Here is a 21,347-nt window from a genome sequence, read left to right on the forward strand (position 1 = left end):
AGGAGACGACCCACGAAACATTAAAGGTCATCCAAGTCTATTGTCAAATACAGTTGCGTGTTATTATAAAGCGAATTAATTAGATTGTATGGGAGTGATAATAAAAAGAAAGATTTTTGTGCCAATATAATTATGTGTGTAGTGTATAATAAATATTACATATATTTTATTATACATATATGCGCGATATATTGTCATCACCACTGATTCGATTTGAAATTATTTTGATTTAAATGGTAAGTTGCGTAAATGAATCGTGTAAACAATCTTGAGGTATTTATTTCTATGTACACGTTAGAATTAACATATACGCGTATTCTATATAAAAAAAATGTTTGTAACATGAATATACAGCATGCTACTCTTTTAATTTGTTTATTTGTTATTAAGACGCATGTATACAGAATATATCGCATATTGTGTATTTTCTCTTAAATTACAGATTTTTTGACAAGGATTTAGTATTGGAAAATCGATTCCTAATGCGTTAAGAAATCTGCAACTAGAGGCAGTAGCGCATGACTTCTGCCTACATAACGTATTAGCAATAGTTGTTCCACTTTATTTATGTAGTATGTTAATTCAGACGATTAGATATGCAGATATGCTGTCGTATTATATAATAATTACTGCTTATTATAATATCAACTTGAAAACTTATTACGAGAGCAAGGCATCTTAAGCTAAAATAAGTATTAATTTAAGCCCTGTTTTTTTTATGTTTATTAATGTCTATAAAATGTGTATTTGAACATGTGTGTTAGTACAAACAGTTTACCCATATTCCTGTATATGTCTGTTTTTTGTATATGATAAGGTTTAACACTTTCATAGTAATATGGGATAAAATTGTCCTAAGTGTGAAGATGATTTCGATTATAAAAGGATGTTAGTAAAGTCACATGATAGTTATGAAAGATTATCAAAAAGAAACTTTTATTAGGCAAACTCTAAGATTTCATATTTTACACCATACAAAGTATATTCGAATACAAATAAAGTCTTAAGCATCAATATATATTAATACATTAAAGTAGCCACCATTGTTAAAAACGTATATTAGTAAAAAGTGAATAAATTATTGTCAATAAAAGTATTCATCATAAATATTAGTGATCTTGTTTGTTATTTACATTAAAGTTAAAAGCCAGAATAAATTGGTAGCTAAGAGTTAATGATTTAGGTCTAATTTTGTCAGAAAGGCTCATTAATAATACTTCAAAATTGTTACACATTTCATAAGTGGTAGTGATGACAAAAGAAGTTGGCAAATATATGGAGGAATGTATTTTTAAAATTAAATCCGACAGTTTTTGGATGAACAGTTACACATGATCTCGAGCACGATTTCATTTTTTTTTTTTTTTTTTTAGAACAATAAGATTCAGAACAATTAAAATTACCGTATTTTATATAACCATGTAAAATAATTCAATATTGCGAAACTTTTGTCAGAATAATGACTAAAAATGAAATCGCTAAATTAACTTGCTTTTGGGTCGAATGATAAGATATACTTATTTTGAAAGCAAGGAACTTAAAGAATAATTGTGACATATGTATGTACGAAATAAACCGTGCTCTAATTATACAGAGATACAATACAATCATTAATCAGTTATTGAATTCAAGCAATATTAGGAAACCAATTTAAATATTTTTTTTTTACAAAACCTGTGTCTGGATTGGATTTGGAAATCTTAATCGAGTGAAATTTAAATCAGCAATAATGAAACATGGTAAAGAGCAAATATCAATAAAAACCTGTACTTATATTACCATGTGAAACACATACGTACATACTAGTCGTACGAGCGAGATCTGGAGCGAGATCTTGATCGCGAGTAATTACGCCGCAACGGCGAGTAAGTAGGAGAACCACGGCGCCGTGGGCTGTAGCTTCGCGAACGGGAACGGCCCCTTTCTCGGTCTTCGCTGCGTCCTCTGTCGCCACCGCTATGGTCTTCCTTCACACGGATGTAAGCTACCTCGCCCTAGATATTAGATCAAACGATCAAAGCGTATCAAACGTAAAGTAATAGAAGTGCGTGCAGTCGCACAAATACATTTGAATTGAACCGCATATGTTTGTGACAAAACCTGACGCTGGAGTACAGCGATATACATGTGATTAGGATAACAGCGGAGAGGGGATCCGTACCTCGTGCGATCTAAATCTCGAATCGTCTAACTTCTTTACAGCGTACTTCATGTCGTCGTGTCTCAGAAACTCAACGACCCCAGTGCCGTCCTTGTAAACGTCCGCGAAGCACACGTCACCGGCCTCGCGCATGTGGTCCTTGAGATCCTGCCAGCTGCCGGAGGGCGGTAGACCGCTAACCAGGACTCTGTACTGCGATCGTCGCGCGGGCGGTCCACGGCCGCGCGAATTGCTCATCTCACCGCGGCCACCCCTCCCGCTGTCCCCAGCCCCGCGTCCACCGCGGAAATTATTGCTGGGGCCACCGCCGCGTGGAAATTCGACTCTCAATCTGTAGCCGTCGTAGTCGTAACCGTCTCTGGCGTGCACCGCGTCCTCCGCATCTCTGAAAAACGAGTTTGTTTACTACACGTGCTTCTGCGACAAGGTCCGTCATGTAACTCTTTCAATCGGAACGTCCGCTTGTAAAGTTTAACGGTAATGAACCTGTAAGATACATTAATTGCGATGAGTCAACGGAAATTTTATTAAGTATTTGTATTTAAATAAACCGTTATATACATGTATCTTGAAGCGATATGTTATACATGTACATACATCCTGAAACAAAGTTATGCATCTGGAAAAAAATTACAATTATATATATTTTTTAAATTCTTTATTTCAATTAACAGTCGCGTTTAAATAGTTTACGAAATTTTGTAGTACAGAAAAATAATTCTATTACTATTTACAAAAATAGTATTTTTTTTTCGTTATTTGCCCGAGTCAGTGGCAGTCGTTTTTGCAATCTCATACTAATACTTCATAAATATAAATGCATGTGAATAAATTTTCGGTCAAGATACATAATGCGGATTTCGTCATCAACGCGACTACGTCGCGTCGCCTCGAGTCCGCGCGAACGGCTCGAATTAACGGCGTTACGTCGTAGGCGGGAAGTGCATACGTGTAAATATCGAATAGCGCAAGCGGACGCGCGGGCGAGAGTCGCCGCGTGCGTCTCTCAACGCCCCGACGAGAATAAGGCTCACCTTGGATCGTCGAATTCGACGAAAGCGAAAGGCGGGCCACGGCGGTTTTTCAGGTCAACGAAAGTAACTTTACCAAACTTGTAGAACAGATCTTGGATGTCCTTCGTACGGATGTCCGGCGGCAGATTGCCCACGTATATCCTACACTCGTTTCTGCCGCCGTGCGACATGATACCTACTGTTTCCCGGCTCCGCGGCTCTCGGTCGGCGTTAACTCGGAGAAAACGTACGCGGGGGCTCGCGCGGAGAAACCAAACAAAAAGGGAGAGACGGCAACACCGGTGGCGGAGCGACGGCAAGCGACGGCGCGATCGGCGTGCAAATCCGGAGCAATCGAAGGTCTCTCGGTCACCGAGATCACCCGAGATCAGCCGGAGTCAGCCGAACACTCGTGCGGCGGGCCGGTTTTCATGACGGTGTTCCCGGATTGGCCGTGTTCGGCCAAAAAGACGATTTGGCGATTCTTTAATGTGATTGGTTCAGAGCGTTTGGATTCAACGAGAAACTGAAGACAAGAACCAATCAGATAAAGAATCATTGATCACTTACAATAAAATGTGATTAGGGGCCACTATTTCCAATAACTTTTTAAAATAGTCAATACATTATGGAGTAGTATGTAAAAAGACAAATATAGAGCATTTCCAAGAACGCGCAGTCGTCATTTTCTTTTGACCAATCAGAAATTTGTCCTTTTGTCATTAATTTATTACATATTTTTATTAATTTATGGGATGTTGTATTATATTTACAAATTTTTTAATTTTATTCGCGTTTTTTGTCACGAAACTTGACTAATGCTAACATTTGAATGTATAGCGCGACATGCCGGACAAAAATTTGATTGGCTGTCCTATTCTTCGGCCGCCATTATGCGCAACGCTACATCTGTCTTTTTACATCATGAGCCAATGAGCGCGTTCGGCAGACACAACTGTTGAGTGTCGTCTTATCAACACTGCGTTGATTGGTTGGTTCTAAAAGTAAGAGCCAATCACGTTCGACTGCTACTGAGCGGCTTGGTCTGCTGAACGCGACCAATGAGCGCGTTCGGCAGACACAACTGTTGCACAAATGTTGAGTTCGTCTTATCAACACTCTGCGTTGATTGGTTGGTTCTAAAAGTAACAGCCAATCACGTTCGACTGCTACTGAGCAGAGCTTGGTCTGCTGAACATGACCAATAGAAGTTGAGAATGGTTGGGAAATTCGCTCGGCCGTCGCGTCGAAACGCCATTGAAACGCGGCGTGAGGTTTCGGGCGTAGACCGGTCCGCGCCCGCGCTCCATAACCAACGAACCAACCAATCCAATCCCACCGAGCCCAACGGAAATAATGACATCAGGAAATCGTAGGCGCAGGCGAGAGACTGGCAGACAGGCAAATGCCAACGGAGTGATACATCAAAGGGGGTGACACGGTGTGCTTGTCGAACTCGTCGAACCGTATCGCGTCTCGCCGATACCGTTTAATTCTGCCAATCTCGCGCGGTCGTACATCGTTGCGTCGTCCGCGAATTGCACGTCGCCGTTGACAAGCGGTTGAAGCCTGGTCGGTGCTCCGTTTTTCCTCTCAAATCTCTTTCGATGCCGGACTCGTACGTATACACATACCTCTCTTATCTGCATCACCTTTCCCCTTTCGCTGGCGCGTGTGCGGAGATACGCGACGCTCCACCCGGGAAATGCCAATGTCGCAATCGACGGCGAGGTCCTAGCGGGTTGTACCTAACGAGGGAGCGAAGCGACGAACGGTGTCGTCGCCGGAGCGTCGCGAGTTCCCGCCGCACGCCCGCTGAAGTTGGAGTAATCCGCGATATTCACGTTTGATAGGACAGCTTGTGTGACACGAGTATTACCTTGACTCATTTGAATTTCGATAAGCTTTTATTTATAGAGTTGATCGATAGCTCTAAGCCTCCGGCTAAAAGAAGACCGAGGAAATATTGAGAAGCTTATGGAGGCGCAGAGCATTGTGTTGAAAAAGTCTGGTGCTTCTCTCGATTCAAACGGCAGCTGACTTTATAATTAATACGAATCCAAATTGTGTTTTACTGTTGCTCCTTATTTATACTTGCCTGTGGAGTAAAAATTGAATGAGATACATGTGCGCTGCTCTTTGAATTGTAAAACTTGAGATTATTGGAGAAGGATTAACAAGTTTCCAGATTTAAGTCTGGGAATTAAAACGAGAGAGGAAACGGCTTGTAGGAATGCATGAGCGAGTCGTTTAGCTTTTTTTTATATAGATTTGCCCGTTACATTTTATCGCTAACATAAATTAATTATGTGAAAAGCTTCGTGCGTGTATTGAGTGTTAATTTCAGGAATATTTTACACTTGCAAGCTTTGCATCGTTTTATATATCAAAAATCTTTTTGTTTTTTTTTGCACTTGTAGAATAAACATTAATACGATAAATATGCCGGACCACTTTGGGCCAATCACTCTGAAGTGGGATCCCAAGAACTTGGAGATACGGACTATGTCCGTGGAGAAGACCCTGGAGCCGCTTGTGCTGCAGGTCACCACGTTGGTGAACACGAAGGGTCCCAGCAAGAAGAAGAAAGGAAAGTCAAAGAGAGCGAACGCGCTTGTCGGAACCGTGGAAAAGGCCACCGCCAATTTTATCGAGAAGGGCGAGAAGATTGCCTATGAAAATCCGGACATCACAGCGGAAATGCTAAGCGCTGTGGAGGAAGTGAGGAAAACGGGAGCAGCTATGAGCATCGCTGCCAGGTACAAAAATTTTATTCGTCTGCATATATTATGTATTATGTTACGTCGTTGTGCTACATAGCTAATGTAACGTGTTAAAATTACTTACGCAGAGATTGTGAGACGAGGATCCATGTAACGTGTTAAATTGCTTACACAGAGAATTTTCCGAGGATCCGTGTTCGTCCTTGAAACGAGGCAACATGGTGCGCGCCGCGAGAAACTTGCTGTCGGCGGTGACGCGTTTGCTCATTTTAGCGGACATGGTGGACGTTCATCGGCTTTTGAAGTCGTTATACGTTGTGGAGGACGACCTGAAGAAGTTGAAGAACGCCTCCTCGCAGGGAGAACTGATCCAGAACATCAAGGAATTCGGCAGAAACGCCGCTGAATTGATTCATCAGGCGGCCAAGCGTCAGTACGAGCTCAAGGATCCCCAGCTTAGGGACGATTTGGCGGCCGCCCGGGCCGTCCTGAAGAAGCATTCGACCATGTTGCTCACCGCGTCAAAGGTGTACGTGCAGCATCCCGATCTCGCGGCGGCCAAGGCGAATCGCGATTACGTGTTGAAGCAAGTTTGCGAAGCGGTCAACACGATAAACGACGTTGCTCAAGGGAAATCGCCGCCCGACAGCCAGCATCCTTACGACGGCCCCGGCGAGCTGGCCGCCGCGTTGGATGACTTCGACGAGAGGATGGTGATGTCGCCGCTCTCTTACAACGAGGTCCGCACGCGACCGAGCCTCGAGGAGAGATTGGAGAGCATTATCAGCGGTGCCGCGTTGATGGCGGATTCGTCGTGCACTCGGGACGAACGTAGAGAGCGCATCGTCGCCGAGTGTAACGCGGTCAGACAGGCGCTTCAGGACCTCCTGAGTGAATACATGAACAACGTAAGTAGAACCGCGATTATAATCACGCGAGAAAGTACACGCGGATACAATAGCTTGTATCGCATTATATCAGAGGGAAACGCGAAAGAAATTTTTTTATGAAGTAAACACATAAATGAATATATAATTAGATTTATATAAGACTTATTTTTTATTCTTTCTTTTTCTTCAATTTCGAGTAATGCAGTAAGCCACTGGATTAACGTATTGAATACCTACAATCAGTTTAATTATCGTATTAATCATAACATTCTTTCTTCAGTGAACACTATGAGCAACAGTTTACTACGTATCTATGTGATACTGTATGAGTGGTTATTCGATTTAAAATAATTTGAAGCTAGAGAACCAATTTTATATTATTTACGTAAATATATAACACTGCTCATCTTTAAGTCGTAGAATTTTGTTTGTTATCAGTTCTATATTAAATATAAAATTCTAGACAGCATACCGTTATCTATGCATATAGGACATATACAACTTTATTCTTTTTATTAAAACAATATTCATTCTATTGATTTGTTTTTGTCGGTGATGGCCAGTTACAGCGCGCTCGGGGTGGGAGACGGGTAAATATGCGAAGTAATTCTACATTTCTATGGGTTTTGTTGCGCATATACACGTTATCTTAGATCTCTCACACACTACCAAATGCATACTTATTATTTCATGACCAGCACTAATCGTTAGCTCGTTATTAGCTATACGCTTACAATTCGTTTTACTATCTTTTATAATTTCCTTCACTTTCATATGTAAATATTAAATACTAATGTCTCACGTTGTAGTTTATGTAAAATAACAAAATACTTAAACGCAATATACAATGCAATAGAGGAGACAATAGATTAGCAAAACTGTAGAAAATTTGAGCTGTATATATAATTATGCACACAATTTGTAGTGTATAAATATATATAAAACTTGTAAATATACCGCTTGCTGCAATCACGTTGCTAAAAATCATAATATAATTAAATAATATTTTAGAAAACATTTTATTCCTACACATATTAAAAACATTTTATCTACACATATTAATATTATTCTGACGATTTGATTTATATATCCTTCTCCTGTAATACATGTTTATTTGTTTCTGTAATACAAGTCGGGTTTAAACTAACAATAACATCGAATATTAAACAATTGTTTACAGCTGTAAGTTTAAAATCCAAGAATACTTTAATTAGTTTGTCCGAAATTAATCGACCAATGTGTGTTGACAGATGGGTGTTAAGGAACAATCTGAGGGCTTAGAGAGGGCGATAGATCACATGTGCAGGAAGACCCGCGATCTTCGCAGGCAGTTGCGCAAAGCCGTGGTGGACCATGTATCGGATAGTTTTCTGGAAACCAGCGCACCGTTGCAGGCCCTGTATGAAGCTGCGGAGAAAGGTTGGACCAAGGAGGTGGAAGAGTACGCAATCATTTTTACGGAGCACGCGAATAAACTGGTGGAGGTAAAAGAATTCCTTGTATAAATATTAAAAGAAATATTGATCTGAATGCACACACGTTACAAATGTTTTAGATTATCTTGTGGTAACAAGAAGATTAATTGCTACCTTTACTTTGAACAGGTGGCCAATTTGGTGTGCAGTATGTCCAACAACGAGGACGGCGTAAAGATGGTTCGCTATGCCGCGGCGCAGATCGAGAATTTGTGCCCGCAGGTGATTAACGCGGCGCGTGTATGGGCCGCACGAAACTCGGACGTCGCGAAGGACAACATGAAGGTGTTCCGCCAAGCTTGGGAGAATCAAATGCGCGTCTTGACGGAGGCCGTGGACGACATCACCACGATCGACGATTTCCTGGCGGTTTCCGAGAATCATATTCTGGATGACGTCAACAAGTGCGTCCTGGCGTTGCAAGTGCGTCCCGGTGACGCCGATACCTTGGACAGACACGCGGGCGCGATACTCGGCCGTTCCGCCAGGGTGTGCAACGTCGTGCAGGCCGAGATGGACAATTACGAACCGTGCATCTACACCAAGCGAGTTCTCGAAGCGGTGAAGGTTCTCAGGAAACAGGTGATGCCAAACTTCGAGCAACGAGTGGAGGAGGCCGTGAACGCGCTGCGCAGTAATCCGGCACAGGAAGTGGACGAGAACGACTTTATTGACGCGTCCAGACTGGTATACGACGGAGTTCGCGAGATCAGACGTGCTGTGCTGATGAATAGGGTAAGAGAACTCTATTCTCGATGTCCGTCAAAGTTTCGTAATTGCTCCTTCTCTCGTCATGTCTAATTCGCTGTCGTTTTTTTTTTTCAGGCGGACGAAGACCTGGATCCTGAAGATGTGGAATTAGACGAACATTACACGTTGGAAACGCGTAGTAAGTCCAGTGCTCAGACCGGAGAACACGGCGTGGACGAGTATCCGGAGATCAGCGGCATCACGACTGCGCGCGAGGCGATGAGAAAGATGCCGGAGGAGGACAAGCAGAAGATCCTGCAGCAGGTTGAGTTCTTTAAAAGCGAGAAGCTCAAGTTCGACAAGGAGGTGGCAAAATGGGACGACGCCGGCAATGACATCATCGTTCTTGCTAAGCATATGTGCATGATCATGATGGAGATGACGGACTTCACTCGTGGTCGAGGCCCCCTGAAGACAACCATGGACGTCATAAACGCGGCGAAAAAGATCTCCGAAGCTGGCACGAAATTGGACAAGTTGACCAGACAGATCGCCGATCAGTGCCCGGAGAGTTCCACGAAGAAGGATCTCCTTGCGTACTTGCAACGCATCGCGCTCTACTGTCATCAGATGAATATAACGAGTAAGGTGAAGGCGGATGTGCAGAATATCAGTGGCGAGCTGATTGTTTCCGGCCTAGATAGCGCAACCTCTCTCATACAGGCTGCCAAAAACTTGATGAACGCCGTCGTGCTCACCGTTAAGGCTTCCTACGTTGCGTCGACGAAATATCCACGACAATCCACGGTAACGGTAAGTTTTGTCAGTATTTATTAATTCTGTAGCAGCTAAGATCTCGATATGCTAATCAATTTTAGAAGTTATTGTAGTCAGGCAAGAATTTGCCATATTTGATTTTTCGAAATTTATCACTTTATCAACATTAGATCTTAATCTAATCATATTAAAAGATACTGATGTATTTTTTAATAATAAAAACGCGCTAGATACATATTCCTATTTTACAAGATTTTAAGATTAATTGCATATCGTATTTTTATATATTTTTTTGCTGTACGCTAATATACGTGGACTTTCAGTATGTAAGTATACGTTATCTTAAGAAATCATCCATGCACAAATATAGTAGAGCTTTTTTAATAATCTTATTGTACTATTATTAAGTATTAGAGATTCAGATTAAATTTAATATTGTATTATATATAAATATGTTAAAACATAACAGTAACGTTTAATTAATTTAATCTTCGAACATGATATGATCGTAAAATTAGTGATAAAAATATAGATTAAACGCATGTAATAATACAAATTTATTATTTCTATTAGTCTCCTATCGTCATATGGAAGATGAAAGCCCCAGAGAAAAAACCGTTAGTGCGTCCTGAGAGACCCGAGGAAGTTAGAGCGAAAGTGCGTAAAGGTTCGCAGAAGAAAGTGCAGAATCCAATACATGCACTCTCAGAATTTCAGAGCCCTACCGAGAGCGTATAAATACTTTAGATGTAAGTAAACGATGACAAAAAAAACATACCGTCACGTCGTTGTGTCTTGCTATATTTATTTGCTATAATATTTGCGATTCGCTTGACCCGATTAATGCGGGGTAAGACGAATGATTTCGATATGAAAAAAAGAAAAAGATCAACTCCAAAACCATCAGATAAATTATACGATGTCTGAGTGGGTTCCTGATTTAGATATGTTCTTTTTTCGTGTCGACCGCTTATTAATCGGACACAGCGGATTACAAATACCGTAGCAGGATGCAAGGGTGTAACACTACAGAACGTATTACTATACGGCATCACCTTTCAAGAATCTTAAGGCCAAGATATATTATTTTCGATGACATTTAAGATGCGAAGAATTATATCTATTGTGAATTTAATCATATTATGAAGTAACGCGTGTAAGATCAGTCGATAGGTGCGGATTCCAGAGGGATCCCGAGCAAATCCGATCTTTTTTATTGCATGTATGTCTCTGTTTTATAAGAGATCGATTGCGAAGAGTTGCGAGCAAAGGGGTATAAGGTGGATGGTAATGTTTTGGAAATCCCTATTTCATTTACATTTACGTATTAATCATTATATGGTATGTGCTACGCACGAGTATTCAAGTATGTTAGTTATTAGTTTTTAATCGTGAGAACAATAATCAAGCGAATATATATAATCCCGATGAATAATCAACCGAACTTTGGGACAGATTTCGAAGGAAGATTACGAATTAAAAAAGGCTGACATATATCTCTCATACTGAGGCACAATTAAAGATAATGACTTTATGTCACAGATTATATATTTGTGAATGCTGCATGATTATCTTTATATTTGAGTTTTTACTTCATAAGATTGTTAAATTTTTTCAGCTGTAAGAGCGATACGTCTTACCCAAGCAGCAAATTACAAAAATCTTGATACTTCCTGTCTATTAATTTTTCGAGGACAAAATATTTCTTATGATAAATTTTTTTTATATTATTTTATATTGTGTATATTTTTATTATATATACATCTATCACTAAGATTTATTATTCATATCTATGTGTTATATAGATAGAAAATCTGTTTTTGTATATAAGTTTTTCTTTCCTTGAAAAATCTATTATATATCTTTTGGTAATTCTCATACGAAGCTCATAACAGAGTCGATGAAACTTAATCATGGATTGACACAGTATTGTATCGAAATAAAGAGACTGCAGATTAAACTATTTAGTATATCTTGTATATAAGTAAATATGCCCATGTTATTTTTAATTTTTGTATAACGAACAATTGAAGTGAGAAAAGGAGTGTGCGAAGGAAGGAAATTTCAATTCCCATTTAGTCCATATCGCAATAATACTAATCTTTTACTAATGATTTTGCTATAATAATCGAGTATCGTATATCAGGATTGACGTTACATATTAAATATATTGTACTTCATGTAACATTTGCAATACTAGTAAGATTTCAATTATTGAAAGGCCAAAAGAAACCTGGAGCAATACATATTGCTCTATATAATAAGTAATTCTATAATAAATATAATATATCTATTTCTATTTATAAATATGTACGGAATGTTTTTTCGTATTTTGTAATATACCAAGTTCTCAAATAAGGTATATATAACAAGTATTACGATTACATTCAATTACGTGTAATCGATTTATGATTTTATTCGAGTGGTTCTCTATCGACCTATAAATAGAGTTAATAGAGGAATAACATCGTAGATATAAGAATTGTAGGTCGTATATATCGAAGACACGATTTATTCGTTGTAATTAATCTGTTCGGTATGATTATTTCCTTTTATGCGCACGGATAATCTTATTTTATTTCGTCTAATTTTCTAGGTAGGACCATGATGCACCAATATCATTCTCTGATCTTCGTTTATAATTGCAAAAAAAATGCAATGGTGGTATAAGATTTATTAATTCTATGCCGATGTCAACATAATTCGTTACTTATCTATGCGCTAAATATACAACAATGCTGTACTTCCGATTCACCTTACAGGACGTATTATTTCAGTATTTCTGATACAGGCGCATATACACATATATTCTTATATTATTTAGATACTTTACGTAAAATCGAGCCCTCGATGGCTACCATGAAGCGGATGCCAATATATTATGTAATAAATCGGTATCGCCTTTTCTATTATTATAAAATAAATATTACTTATACTGAAGTTACTTTTAAGATCAAAACATTATAACCAATATGCTGCCAAATATAGGGTGATGCATTTCTCATAATAATGACTTGTCTGTTATTTTTAGCATGTATGTTCACTCAACAATATCCATGTACGCAAACGGGGCGCTCTTACTACGATGTGGGGATTAGAAAATAATGGAAATCGATTTTTATCTACAGTTTGATACATATATCTCTATATTTTTCGCTTTACACGGTACACGTTAAATGCTACAGAAAAAAAAAATTAAGGAGTATAGGCATGAAAAAAACCACAAATGCAAAAATTTACTGGAAGTGACGAAATACATTATAAGTTAAAGTAGTATATATATATGTATATATATATAAAAGTAATATCACCTATCTTGAATTAATACATATTAATTATTTTACAATCCAATCTGCGTTGCATTGCACAAGGTATGATGCGATAATTGTGTAATAACGGAGAATGGCAATTATCATTCTTCCAGAAATATATGATGACTTAAACATAAAACTTACATATTTTTATGTCATTTTGCTTTTGTACTTTTTTTTTCTTTTGATTAACATAATCCTAAAAAGATACAGTTATTTTCGTAAACACGCAAGTGGTCGAACTTTCTTACAACAGACTCGAGTTACAATGTTCGCGTTAGTTACTGCAGATACATATAATCAGTTATCACGATAATTTACGATGTTGTAATGACTATCGTTTATTGTAGTACTGCTTCATATTGTACTGTACGAGAAGATTACAGCTGCACATCTCTTAAATCTAGAATATATAACCTAATATTCTTAATATTACATGTAGAGATACCAATATACGCAAGTGAGTTAAAGGAGAAGTGTGAGTTGTAGTAATTAATTTTCGAGACAAATTTAAAGGGCGTAAGAAATTCTAAGAAATTATTCGGCATTTATAAGTATTACAAATCTCAGTTCGCAAGTCTATTGTGACGCGATTTCTAGTGTCACGTATAATGTAGTCTCGAGTCTTGACGTTACGAGGACGTTAAGACGAGGTCAAATTTGTACAATTTGAACGATGATGGGGGCAATAGATATACACGGTTACACTTATGATATATATTTTCCACACATAACGGCTGCCTTATTTTATGTAATCTGCAAATAAACCGCATTTTTTTTTTATTTATATGTTTTTCTGTCTCTCTGTAGGTCTCTAAGGTCAATTCATTTTGATGGTCTTAAGAAACAAGACACACGTAGCATAAACTAGATTTTTTTTTTAATTAAAACTTTTGACGCGGATCAATAGTCAGCGTATTTCATCGATATTAGTATATCAACTATTATGCAGCATAGTATAGTATTGCAAAATGATTTTCTATATTACACAGAATCTATATTAGTTGTAGTTGTAAAGTAATAATTAAAAGATGAATTACGATCTAGTTCGGGTATTAAAGCTGACGTAAAAATGGACGTGAAATCAGTCTCTATTTTACACTCGCATTGATTTGATTTCCTTTTTTAGACTTTTTAGAGCATCGCAAAATGAGTGATTTTCTCGTGTTACTTTTTTATTTTAATCGCATTATAAAATAACCGATTACTTCCAAAGTCGTGCAGCCGTTTTTTTTTTTAATTCAACTTTTATTCTGCCGGCAATTAGGTCTGTAACTGAGCGTATATTATGAGCTTAATATCGTATCTTTTTCGTAAAACGAAAACGGTGGTGAGGAAAAACAATTCCAGATTAAATATATTGCAAGAGACTAATATACGATGTCTTAATACCTGAATAATATTCGGTAAACTTAGTAACGCTGTTTTTGACAATCACAGTTTCTACATTTCACGTTAAAACCAGGTTCTGACTAATGTGCACGTTTATATATAAAGTATATAGAATGCAAACACATAACAATATATAGATATCTCAACGTATAGATCTTATTAAAACTCGTACACTTACTCGTAATTATTAAAAAGAATGGCAGATATCACCGTTAAGTAAGCACGAATGCGTTTGAACCACTAGCAGAATCTTGGATCGCAAAAAGTTTGATTTTTAAATTTTCCCAATCAGTAAAGCTCTATTAATGAAATAGAATTCATCATGAGAGACAATGCTACTCAGAAATCAATTTTTGTTCAAAGGAACAACAAGGAGTTTAAAAGAAATTAAAAAACAAAAAATTAACAAGACTGTGAAACATTGTACAAATATACGTGATGTGATATCTCCTTTTTAAATAACGAGTATATATATATAGTTATATTATGCTGCATCAAAAGTCAAATCAATCTTCTTGCCATTCAAGCGGATTTGAAGTACATTCACCATTTACCCTATTTTTCATGTTTCATCGTGGTTACATTCTACAATCTACGATCTTCTAAAATTTCGAAATATTAACTTTGTGGAAATAACACACCGGTTTAAAAAAATAAGTAAGCAATGTGTCCTGATTCTCAGCGTCACTAAAAAAAATAAGAGTCGTAAAAAGAGTCCCTCACAGCCTAAGTAAGACTTTCACTTGAGATCTTAAGTTTGTTGAATGAATGCTGAAGCAGGACTCGATGATAGCGTTTCTCTCAGGTAGAATCTCCTTTACACAAATTTCTAAGTAAGACGATACATTTTTTTTTGTACAAATAACATAACGCTCCGATTTCTCTGATTACGTACATGCTCGCAATTGTTTATATTGTTGATGCCGATTTATTTTATCTAAAATATTCGTTAAAAAATAACACATGATGTCCTCGCGATTCTTCCGATCGTGCTTTATACGATCCGTGCGCGATATCTCGTATCAAGCGAGATATGGTCCTGCTAACGATTCTGTAAACATCTCATCATTCTCTACTATAAGTATTACAAAAGGAACTTTTAAGAAAAGTTTTCATTGGACAGATGGATACCAAGCTGTAAAACTTTCTTTCAGGCTGTAAAAAGTTCTACCATTGTGTGTGTGTGTGCGCGCGCGCGCGCGAAAGGTTTTACAGCTTGATGAAGAGTAAATACCGTAAAAGGTAAAATGGTTTACATACGCTTCAAGAATGATAAGATCTGATTGAGACATACATATACATATATGTATATAATATATGTATATTATATACATATGTATTATATATATAACATATATTATATACTATAATAATAATATATAATATATAATACATATTATATATAAGATATAAACATAATTTACAGAATAATATATGCATATCTATGTTCCTGTTCATATACATATTTCATAAACTTATGAAAGTCCTCCCCTAAACCATTCAGTGCATTCTGTTCCCTCTATTCAGTTTAACGTGAACAGTGAGTTATTTCCGTAGACGTATAATGATATCAATTTATACAAATTATACAAAGATTGAAAATGCTAAAAATATCTGCCTCTGCGAGAAACGATTCTCGATGTAGATGGCATCGACCAAGAGATACAAATTGCAAATTTTTCTCAACGAGTGATTTGTAAACGCGATTGTTCGTTAGTAGTTTTTCGGCAAAAAATAAAAAAAATAAACATATACATGATTATCCCGCCACGATTATACCACGTTCGGTGTTTCTCGTTTATAAAAATTTCGGAGTACCGCGTTTTCGTTCAAATCTGATTGTGTAACTGATGTTTCGGATGATTACGCGCATAATTACGCACGACTCTCGCGCTCTTTATCTCTTTCTCTCTCTCTTTACCTTTGTACCTACAGTCACAGTCATTGAACATCTAACACGATCATCCACTTAACACGACTGTCGGATTGGAAATAGTAAACTCTAATCATTACGTGTAGCCCGATTTTATATACGTGACTTAAACGGAGAACGGACAAGAGAGAAAATACACAGAAGATTTCTACGACGGTTCTGTGGTAACTGTGGTTTCTGATGATGTACTTACAGGTGGTACCACAGTCGATTTGAACGCTGGAATAAACTCAGCTGCGTCTGGATTTAGCGTGCTCTAAAAATTCACAAATGTACAAGCGACACGGCGATTAATAACGAGGTCTGAATAAGGAATATTTTACTTTTTTTTTTTTTTAATCGAAAGAAAACACTTTTTGTCTTTTAGATACCTGTTTTGCGATATCATCCTGCATCCTCAGACTGTTCAGCTGTTGACAAAGCTCAGCGGCGTTACTGTCGGGAGTGCCGGTGGCTGTGGACCAAGCGGTGGAGCTCATATTTCTCTGATGTTGCCTCTCCTCCTCCAGCATCGCCTCTAGACACTCCTCCATCAGCTCTTCCTCCTCCAGTTGTTGGAGCACCTAGTGCCGAACGGAAACATTGAGAATGTGGAGTGAGGAACGACCGCGAGAAGCTTCATATCAAACGAGTGAGGTACCTGCTTGTCAAATTCCTCCTCATTCTCCATCCAGAGGTACTCGGAGAAATCGCCGTCGCCTATCGCCTGCACCTCGGCCTCCGTGTCGCTGTTGTTGTCCACGTAGGAGGTGATGCCCGTCTCCTGTCCGTAGTAAGTCCCGTTTCCAGGCCCGCCGTTTGGGATCTTCATTTTCATAGCCAGTGTATTGAACGATTGCGCCTGCTGATTACCTGCAGATACACATTAGCTGTCAGCGCTCCGGCCCCGACAACGTTGTCGTCAAAGATAAGGGTAACGTTGAGACAACTTTATCGGCACGCGCTGTATGCTGTTCCCGTCGAAGGGGACGGGGGCCGTCGCGCGTCGATCAAACAAACAATCCGTACGGAGCGCCGCGTTGAAACACGACTCTCCAAACGGACCGCGCTTGTAAACACGAGGCGCTTGTACTCCAATTGTGCTCCCTCCGGGTGAGCAATCCCGATTGTCCCGGCGCCCCGCCGCCGACGGGCGAGGACTCGGGGCGACGTCGCGGGTGTGCCGCGCGCAACCTCGAGCCGGGGGACGCGGAGGCGCCGCGAGTCAACAAACCGCGACCCCTCGGCTTCTCGCGCATATGGGAACGGTCGACCCCCCCGCGTGTCCTCGGAGCACCACCCCCTCGGGGTGTTTACCTGAAAATTTGGTGGCCGTGCGGTCGAGACGGTTCAGTGTCGCTCTGTCTGTCTCTCTCTCTCTCTCTATCTCTGTCTCGCTAACGATGCATAGCGAGAAAGCACGGCGCGAGAATCGTCCTCGTCACTTGACAGATGAGGTCGCACGGGCGACCATCTTTGCGAGCCGCGTATCGTATCGTATCGAAATCGGACGGGGCGGCGCGTCTCTCTCGCGCGCGATCTCCTCGCGCTCCTTCTCTCTCTCTCGCTCTCCCTATTGTTTATCGAACGACGGTTGGCACGGATTATACCCTCGCCGAGAGAGGAAGAAACGGGTATACGGCACGGGACGGGATGGCCGCGGCACGCGGTACGTACCTTTCTCTGTGTGATAAAAAAACCGCCGTCGGGCCTTCCTCCGATCGTCCTCGTCCACCTGCTCCCCCGTCGTCTATCGTGCTCGTCGCGCGAACGTTTACCACGCGCGATTTTTACGCAGTTCACGGAGTTCACGGGCGCCGCACCGAAATACGTGTCTCTCTCGTTCAACGCAAATTAGCGATCGCACAGTGCTGCCACCGGCGTTGTTGTTAAAAGCCGCACTAGCCGCACAGCGGGAGCGCTGGTAGAGAGAACTCCACTCCGAAATATAGATATTTTTCACCAGCGTGCCGCCCGACACCGATATCCAGGTTGGTGCCAGGTGTCCGCGCCGTCCGCGCGGGGAGGAGATCAGCGGGGACTCATGTCGCGAGAAATCGCCGGGAGGGTCGGAAACGCGGCGGGACCGTACCGTACGCAATTCTCGGACAGAAACGAAACGTCGCGGAGCGATTCGAGGCTTAATTTTGTCACTTCGCGGCGTTGCGCGAAATATCGGCAGAATCGACGTTTAGAAAAAAATTTACTTTACGAGATATTTATTTCGCGGTACGTTTTAACGATTCCACGCAATAGGATAAATATAATTAGATCCTGGGGTTATTGTTGAGCTGCATTGGCCGCTAATGACTTGTGTTTATTACTATTCAGGTTGAATATTTATTAGTTATCTACGTAATAAGATAAATATAAGTAGATGCTAATATCATGTTATTGTTACAAGTTGCATGCCACTAATCGCCTATATTTACTATTGTTCGTCTGTTCTTTTTTTTCCTGTTTACCATCGCTTATATACATCTCTCGCAGTTATAATAAAATTATTATTATTATCTTCGCGACGTAATCAACTTGTAGGGCTAATTATAACCGCGTGACGAGGGAAAAAGTAAATAGAAGAGTTATCGCGACGTTCGGGGGACGTGATCGAGCCACCTGCCGGTAGATGTCGACTCCGTCGACGATTCGCGGACGCGATCGATGCGATCGCGTCGCAACCGCGCTCGGTGGACGAAAAAAAAAAAAACCGAAGCAGGAATTCCTCCGCTCTTTTTTACGCGCGGGCGGGGAGCTGCGGAGAGCGACGCTCTCGTTTCTCGAAACTCCGCGCGGTTGAAGAGCGGACGCGCGACGCGCGGGATTGACGCGCGTAGTCGCGCGTCAAGTCGCCCTGAAGTTGCCCCGAGTCGCCCGTCGGACTCGCGCGGTCTATTTACACCGCGGCGCGACGCGATTGGTCCGAACTCGCGAAGTCCGGTGTGGGACCGCTCTGGCGCTGGCGCGGCCGACACACAACACACATGCGCGTGCCCGACGTGCGTCAAAACAAAGCACGGTAGCGCTGCCCTCCCGGCAGCATTTTATCGCGATTCGTCCGTGGCGGCAGGTCGCACCGCGCGCGCGTCGCTCTCCGCTCTCCGCCGCTCTAAGCGTCATCAGCGTCCCCCGTTTATAGGCCGCGTATATCCGCGCCTCTCCTACGTTTTACGTGCGTCGCTCCCGGGCGCCTCGCGCTCGCGTTTCGTTTTCTGCGTCTTTAATTTTCCGTGTCGCGCGAACGCGAGTTGCTCCGCTCCCTCGCCCTCTCCCTCGTCTCTTCGCGAGTGTGTTGGTTGCGTTACGACGCTGTCGTACGGCGATGTCGTCCACGGTGAAGTACACGTCGGACGAGCAGCTGAGCGGTGAGTAAGGCGCAAAAAGCGGAAAAACCGCGCCACGCGCGCGCGCGCCGATTGTCAGACGCGACAGCCATTTCGCGCGGTGTCTCTGCGTCCCCCTTTCCCTCTCCCTCCCCCCCGCCTCATCCTCCTGCTCCGTCTTCTCTGCGAGCGTAAACAAACGTACTTCACTTCTCCACTACTCTCTTTCTCTCTCTCTCTCTCCGACGTTGCTCCGGCTGTTCGCGTCGGCGTCGAGGAGGATCGGCTGTCAGATGCCTCGACGCCGTTCAATGACATCCCGCGGGAGCGGGGAGAGAGATGCTTGCTCCCCGCGCTCCGGTTCGTCCGGCGCGGCGACGATCCGACGACGCGCGCGCGTCTCCGAAAATCGGAGCGCGGCCCCGTGGCCCTTCCTCCGGTGCAGGTCGGCGCGTCCGCGTCGCGTGGCATCGCGACGCGACGCAGTTTTGGCGCCATTTCGGGCCTACTTCAACCCGTCGCCCCGTCGCGCCCGATGGAAGATTCAATTTTTGATGCCGCGCGCGCGCGGAATCGATACTTCAACCCCGGCCGGAGCTTCGCTTAACGCGAAGTAGGTACGCCGGGTAAATTCCGGCCGCGCGGCGGCTGGAAGTAACACGCCTGTCTGCGAAACACCTGAACCATTTTTTTTTAAATTTTATCTATTTTTTTCTGTATTTCATCTTTTCGATATCTGTTCCTCTCGACTGTTTTATTCGGTTATTTTTCTTCAAAAAAAAAAAAATTATACTCAATTTGGGGTCGTTTCTAAGCATTTCTACGTAGAAAAAAAAAAGAAGTGTCAAATCAGAACTTATTATATGTATACTCGTATATAATACGCAACAATCTATATAATTTTCTTATAAGCATTTCAACGTTTTATTTCTACTCTTTGTACTTGGTTGAATATAAATTACTTCATTTAAAGTAAGTTTCCTTCGTTTAACGTAATATAATAATCATTTCAAGATTATAGATTGTTGCGTGCATACGAGTATGTAAGTCTTGATTATGAGACTTCTTTTTTTCTGTGTAAAGGTCGTCACTGCTCCCAATCAAAACATGTCATTGGTTTAGCTAAAATAATGTTGATTTAATTGTAAATCGATGGAGCTAAAATACTGTTTTGTGTTTTAAAACGATAAATTTTGGTACACATGGTAGTTAAAAATAACAAAATGTTATTTCATTCAAAGTATTAGTTTAAATTTTATCCTTTAAGGGCTCTCGATACTTACCTGTCTCCAGAATACAATTTTTTCAAAATTTTTTTTTACAATCTATATTCTCGATATGTTCTTATTTACTTTTTTGTTGGTTATTTATTTATTTATTTATTTATTTATTTATTTATTGAAAGAGGAGCGTTATGGACTTTGCTTCATCGCTCTTTTTACGGTATTCTAGAATGGAATGTTTCAACACCGAGTTAACAAATTAAACGCGCAAACATCTTCCATCGCATACGTTTCGGAGTCCGCTTCCGATAAACAGGCTGGATAAAATATTTGTGATTAGAACAGCGTGTTTTGCCCGTGCTATTTTTACTCAGAAATGTCGCGAGATTATGCAATAATAACCGTATTAACTGCTGATCAAGGACAAAGACTTAATTACTTTCTGCAATGCGCGTAAATA

General features: G+C 40.8%; 3 protein-coding genes across 9 annotated transcripts; 1 reads left to right on the plus strand and 2 right to left on the minus strand.

Annotated features, from left to right (window-relative positions):
- Nucleotides 1-20: 20 nt before the first annotated feature.
- LOC112455507 (serine/arginine-rich splicing factor 1A) lies at nucleotides 21-3,527 on the minus strand. The gene is made up of 3 exons (XM_025017464.1): nucleotides 3,196-3,527; nucleotides 2,162-2,546; nucleotides 21-1,994 (listed from the first exon to the last, which is right to left on the minus strand). Exons 1-3 carry the CDS (start codon nucleotides 3,363-3,365, stop codon nucleotides 1,803-1,805), a joined length of 747 nt encoding a protein of 248 aa, XP_024873232.1. The 5' UTR covers nucleotides 3,366-3,527; the 3' UTR covers nucleotides 21-1,802.
- A 984-nt stretch (nucleotides 3,528-4,511) lies between these two features.
- LOC112455509 (catenin alpha) lies at nucleotides 4,512-12,736 on the plus strand. Of its 6 annotated transcripts, XM_025017468.1 has the most exons (10): nucleotides 4,517-4,792; nucleotides 5,595-5,933; nucleotides 6,073-6,805; nucleotides 7,351-7,377; nucleotides 8,038-8,271; nucleotides 8,392-8,997; nucleotides 9,088-9,765; nucleotides 10,053-10,055; nucleotides 10,303-10,478; nucleotides 12,326-12,736. In XM_025017468.1, the coding sequence occupies exons 1-9, from the start codon at nucleotides 4,782-4,784 to the stop codon at nucleotides 10,465-10,467; spliced, it is 2,796 nt and encodes a 931-aa protein (XP_024873236.1). In that variant the 5' UTR covers nucleotides 4,517-4,781; the 3' UTR covers nucleotides 10,468-10,478; nucleotides 12,326-12,736. The 6 variants fall into 6 exon arrangements, with proteins under 6 accessions (XP_024873240.1, XP_024873236.1, XP_024873235.1 ...); XM_025017467.1 differs by lacking the exon at nucleotides 12,326-12,736 and having other exon boundaries at nucleotides 4,518-4,792; nucleotides 10,303-10,678; XM_025017469.1 differs by lacking the exons at nucleotides 10,053-10,055; nucleotides 12,326-12,736 and having other exon boundaries at nucleotides 4,518-4,792; nucleotides 10,303-10,678.
- A 3,090-nt stretch (nucleotides 12,737-15,826) lies between these two features.
- Nucleotides 15,827-18,377, minus strand: LOC112455508 (polyadenylate-binding protein-interacting protein 2). Of its 2 annotated transcripts, none has more exons than XM_025017465.1 (4): nucleotides 18,022-18,377; nucleotides 17,006-17,217; nucleotides 16,737-16,928; nucleotides 15,827-16,621 (listed from the first exon to the last, which is right to left on the minus strand). In XM_025017465.1, exons 2-4 carry the CDS (start codon nucleotides 17,180-17,182, stop codon nucleotides 16,514-16,516), a joined length of 477 nt encoding a protein of 158 aa, XP_024873233.1. In that variant the 5' UTR covers nucleotides 17,183-17,217; nucleotides 18,022-18,377; the 3' UTR covers nucleotides 15,827-16,513. The 2 variants fall into 2 exon arrangements, with proteins under 2 accessions (XP_024873233.1, XP_024873234.1); XM_025017466.1 differs by lacking the exon at nucleotides 18,022-18,377 and adding an exon at nucleotides 17,662-17,915.
- Nucleotides 18,378-21,347: the final 2,970 nt, after the last annotated feature.

This window comes from Temnothorax curvispinosus, unplaced genomic scaffold (genome assembly GCF_003070985.1).
Source record: "Temnothorax curvispinosus isolate PA1 unplaced genomic scaffold, ASM307098v1 QBEX01006145.1, whole genome shotgun sequence".
In the NCBI taxonomy this organism is placed as follows: Eukaryota; Metazoa; Arthropoda; class Insecta; order Hymenoptera; family Formicidae; genus Temnothorax; species Temnothorax curvispinosus.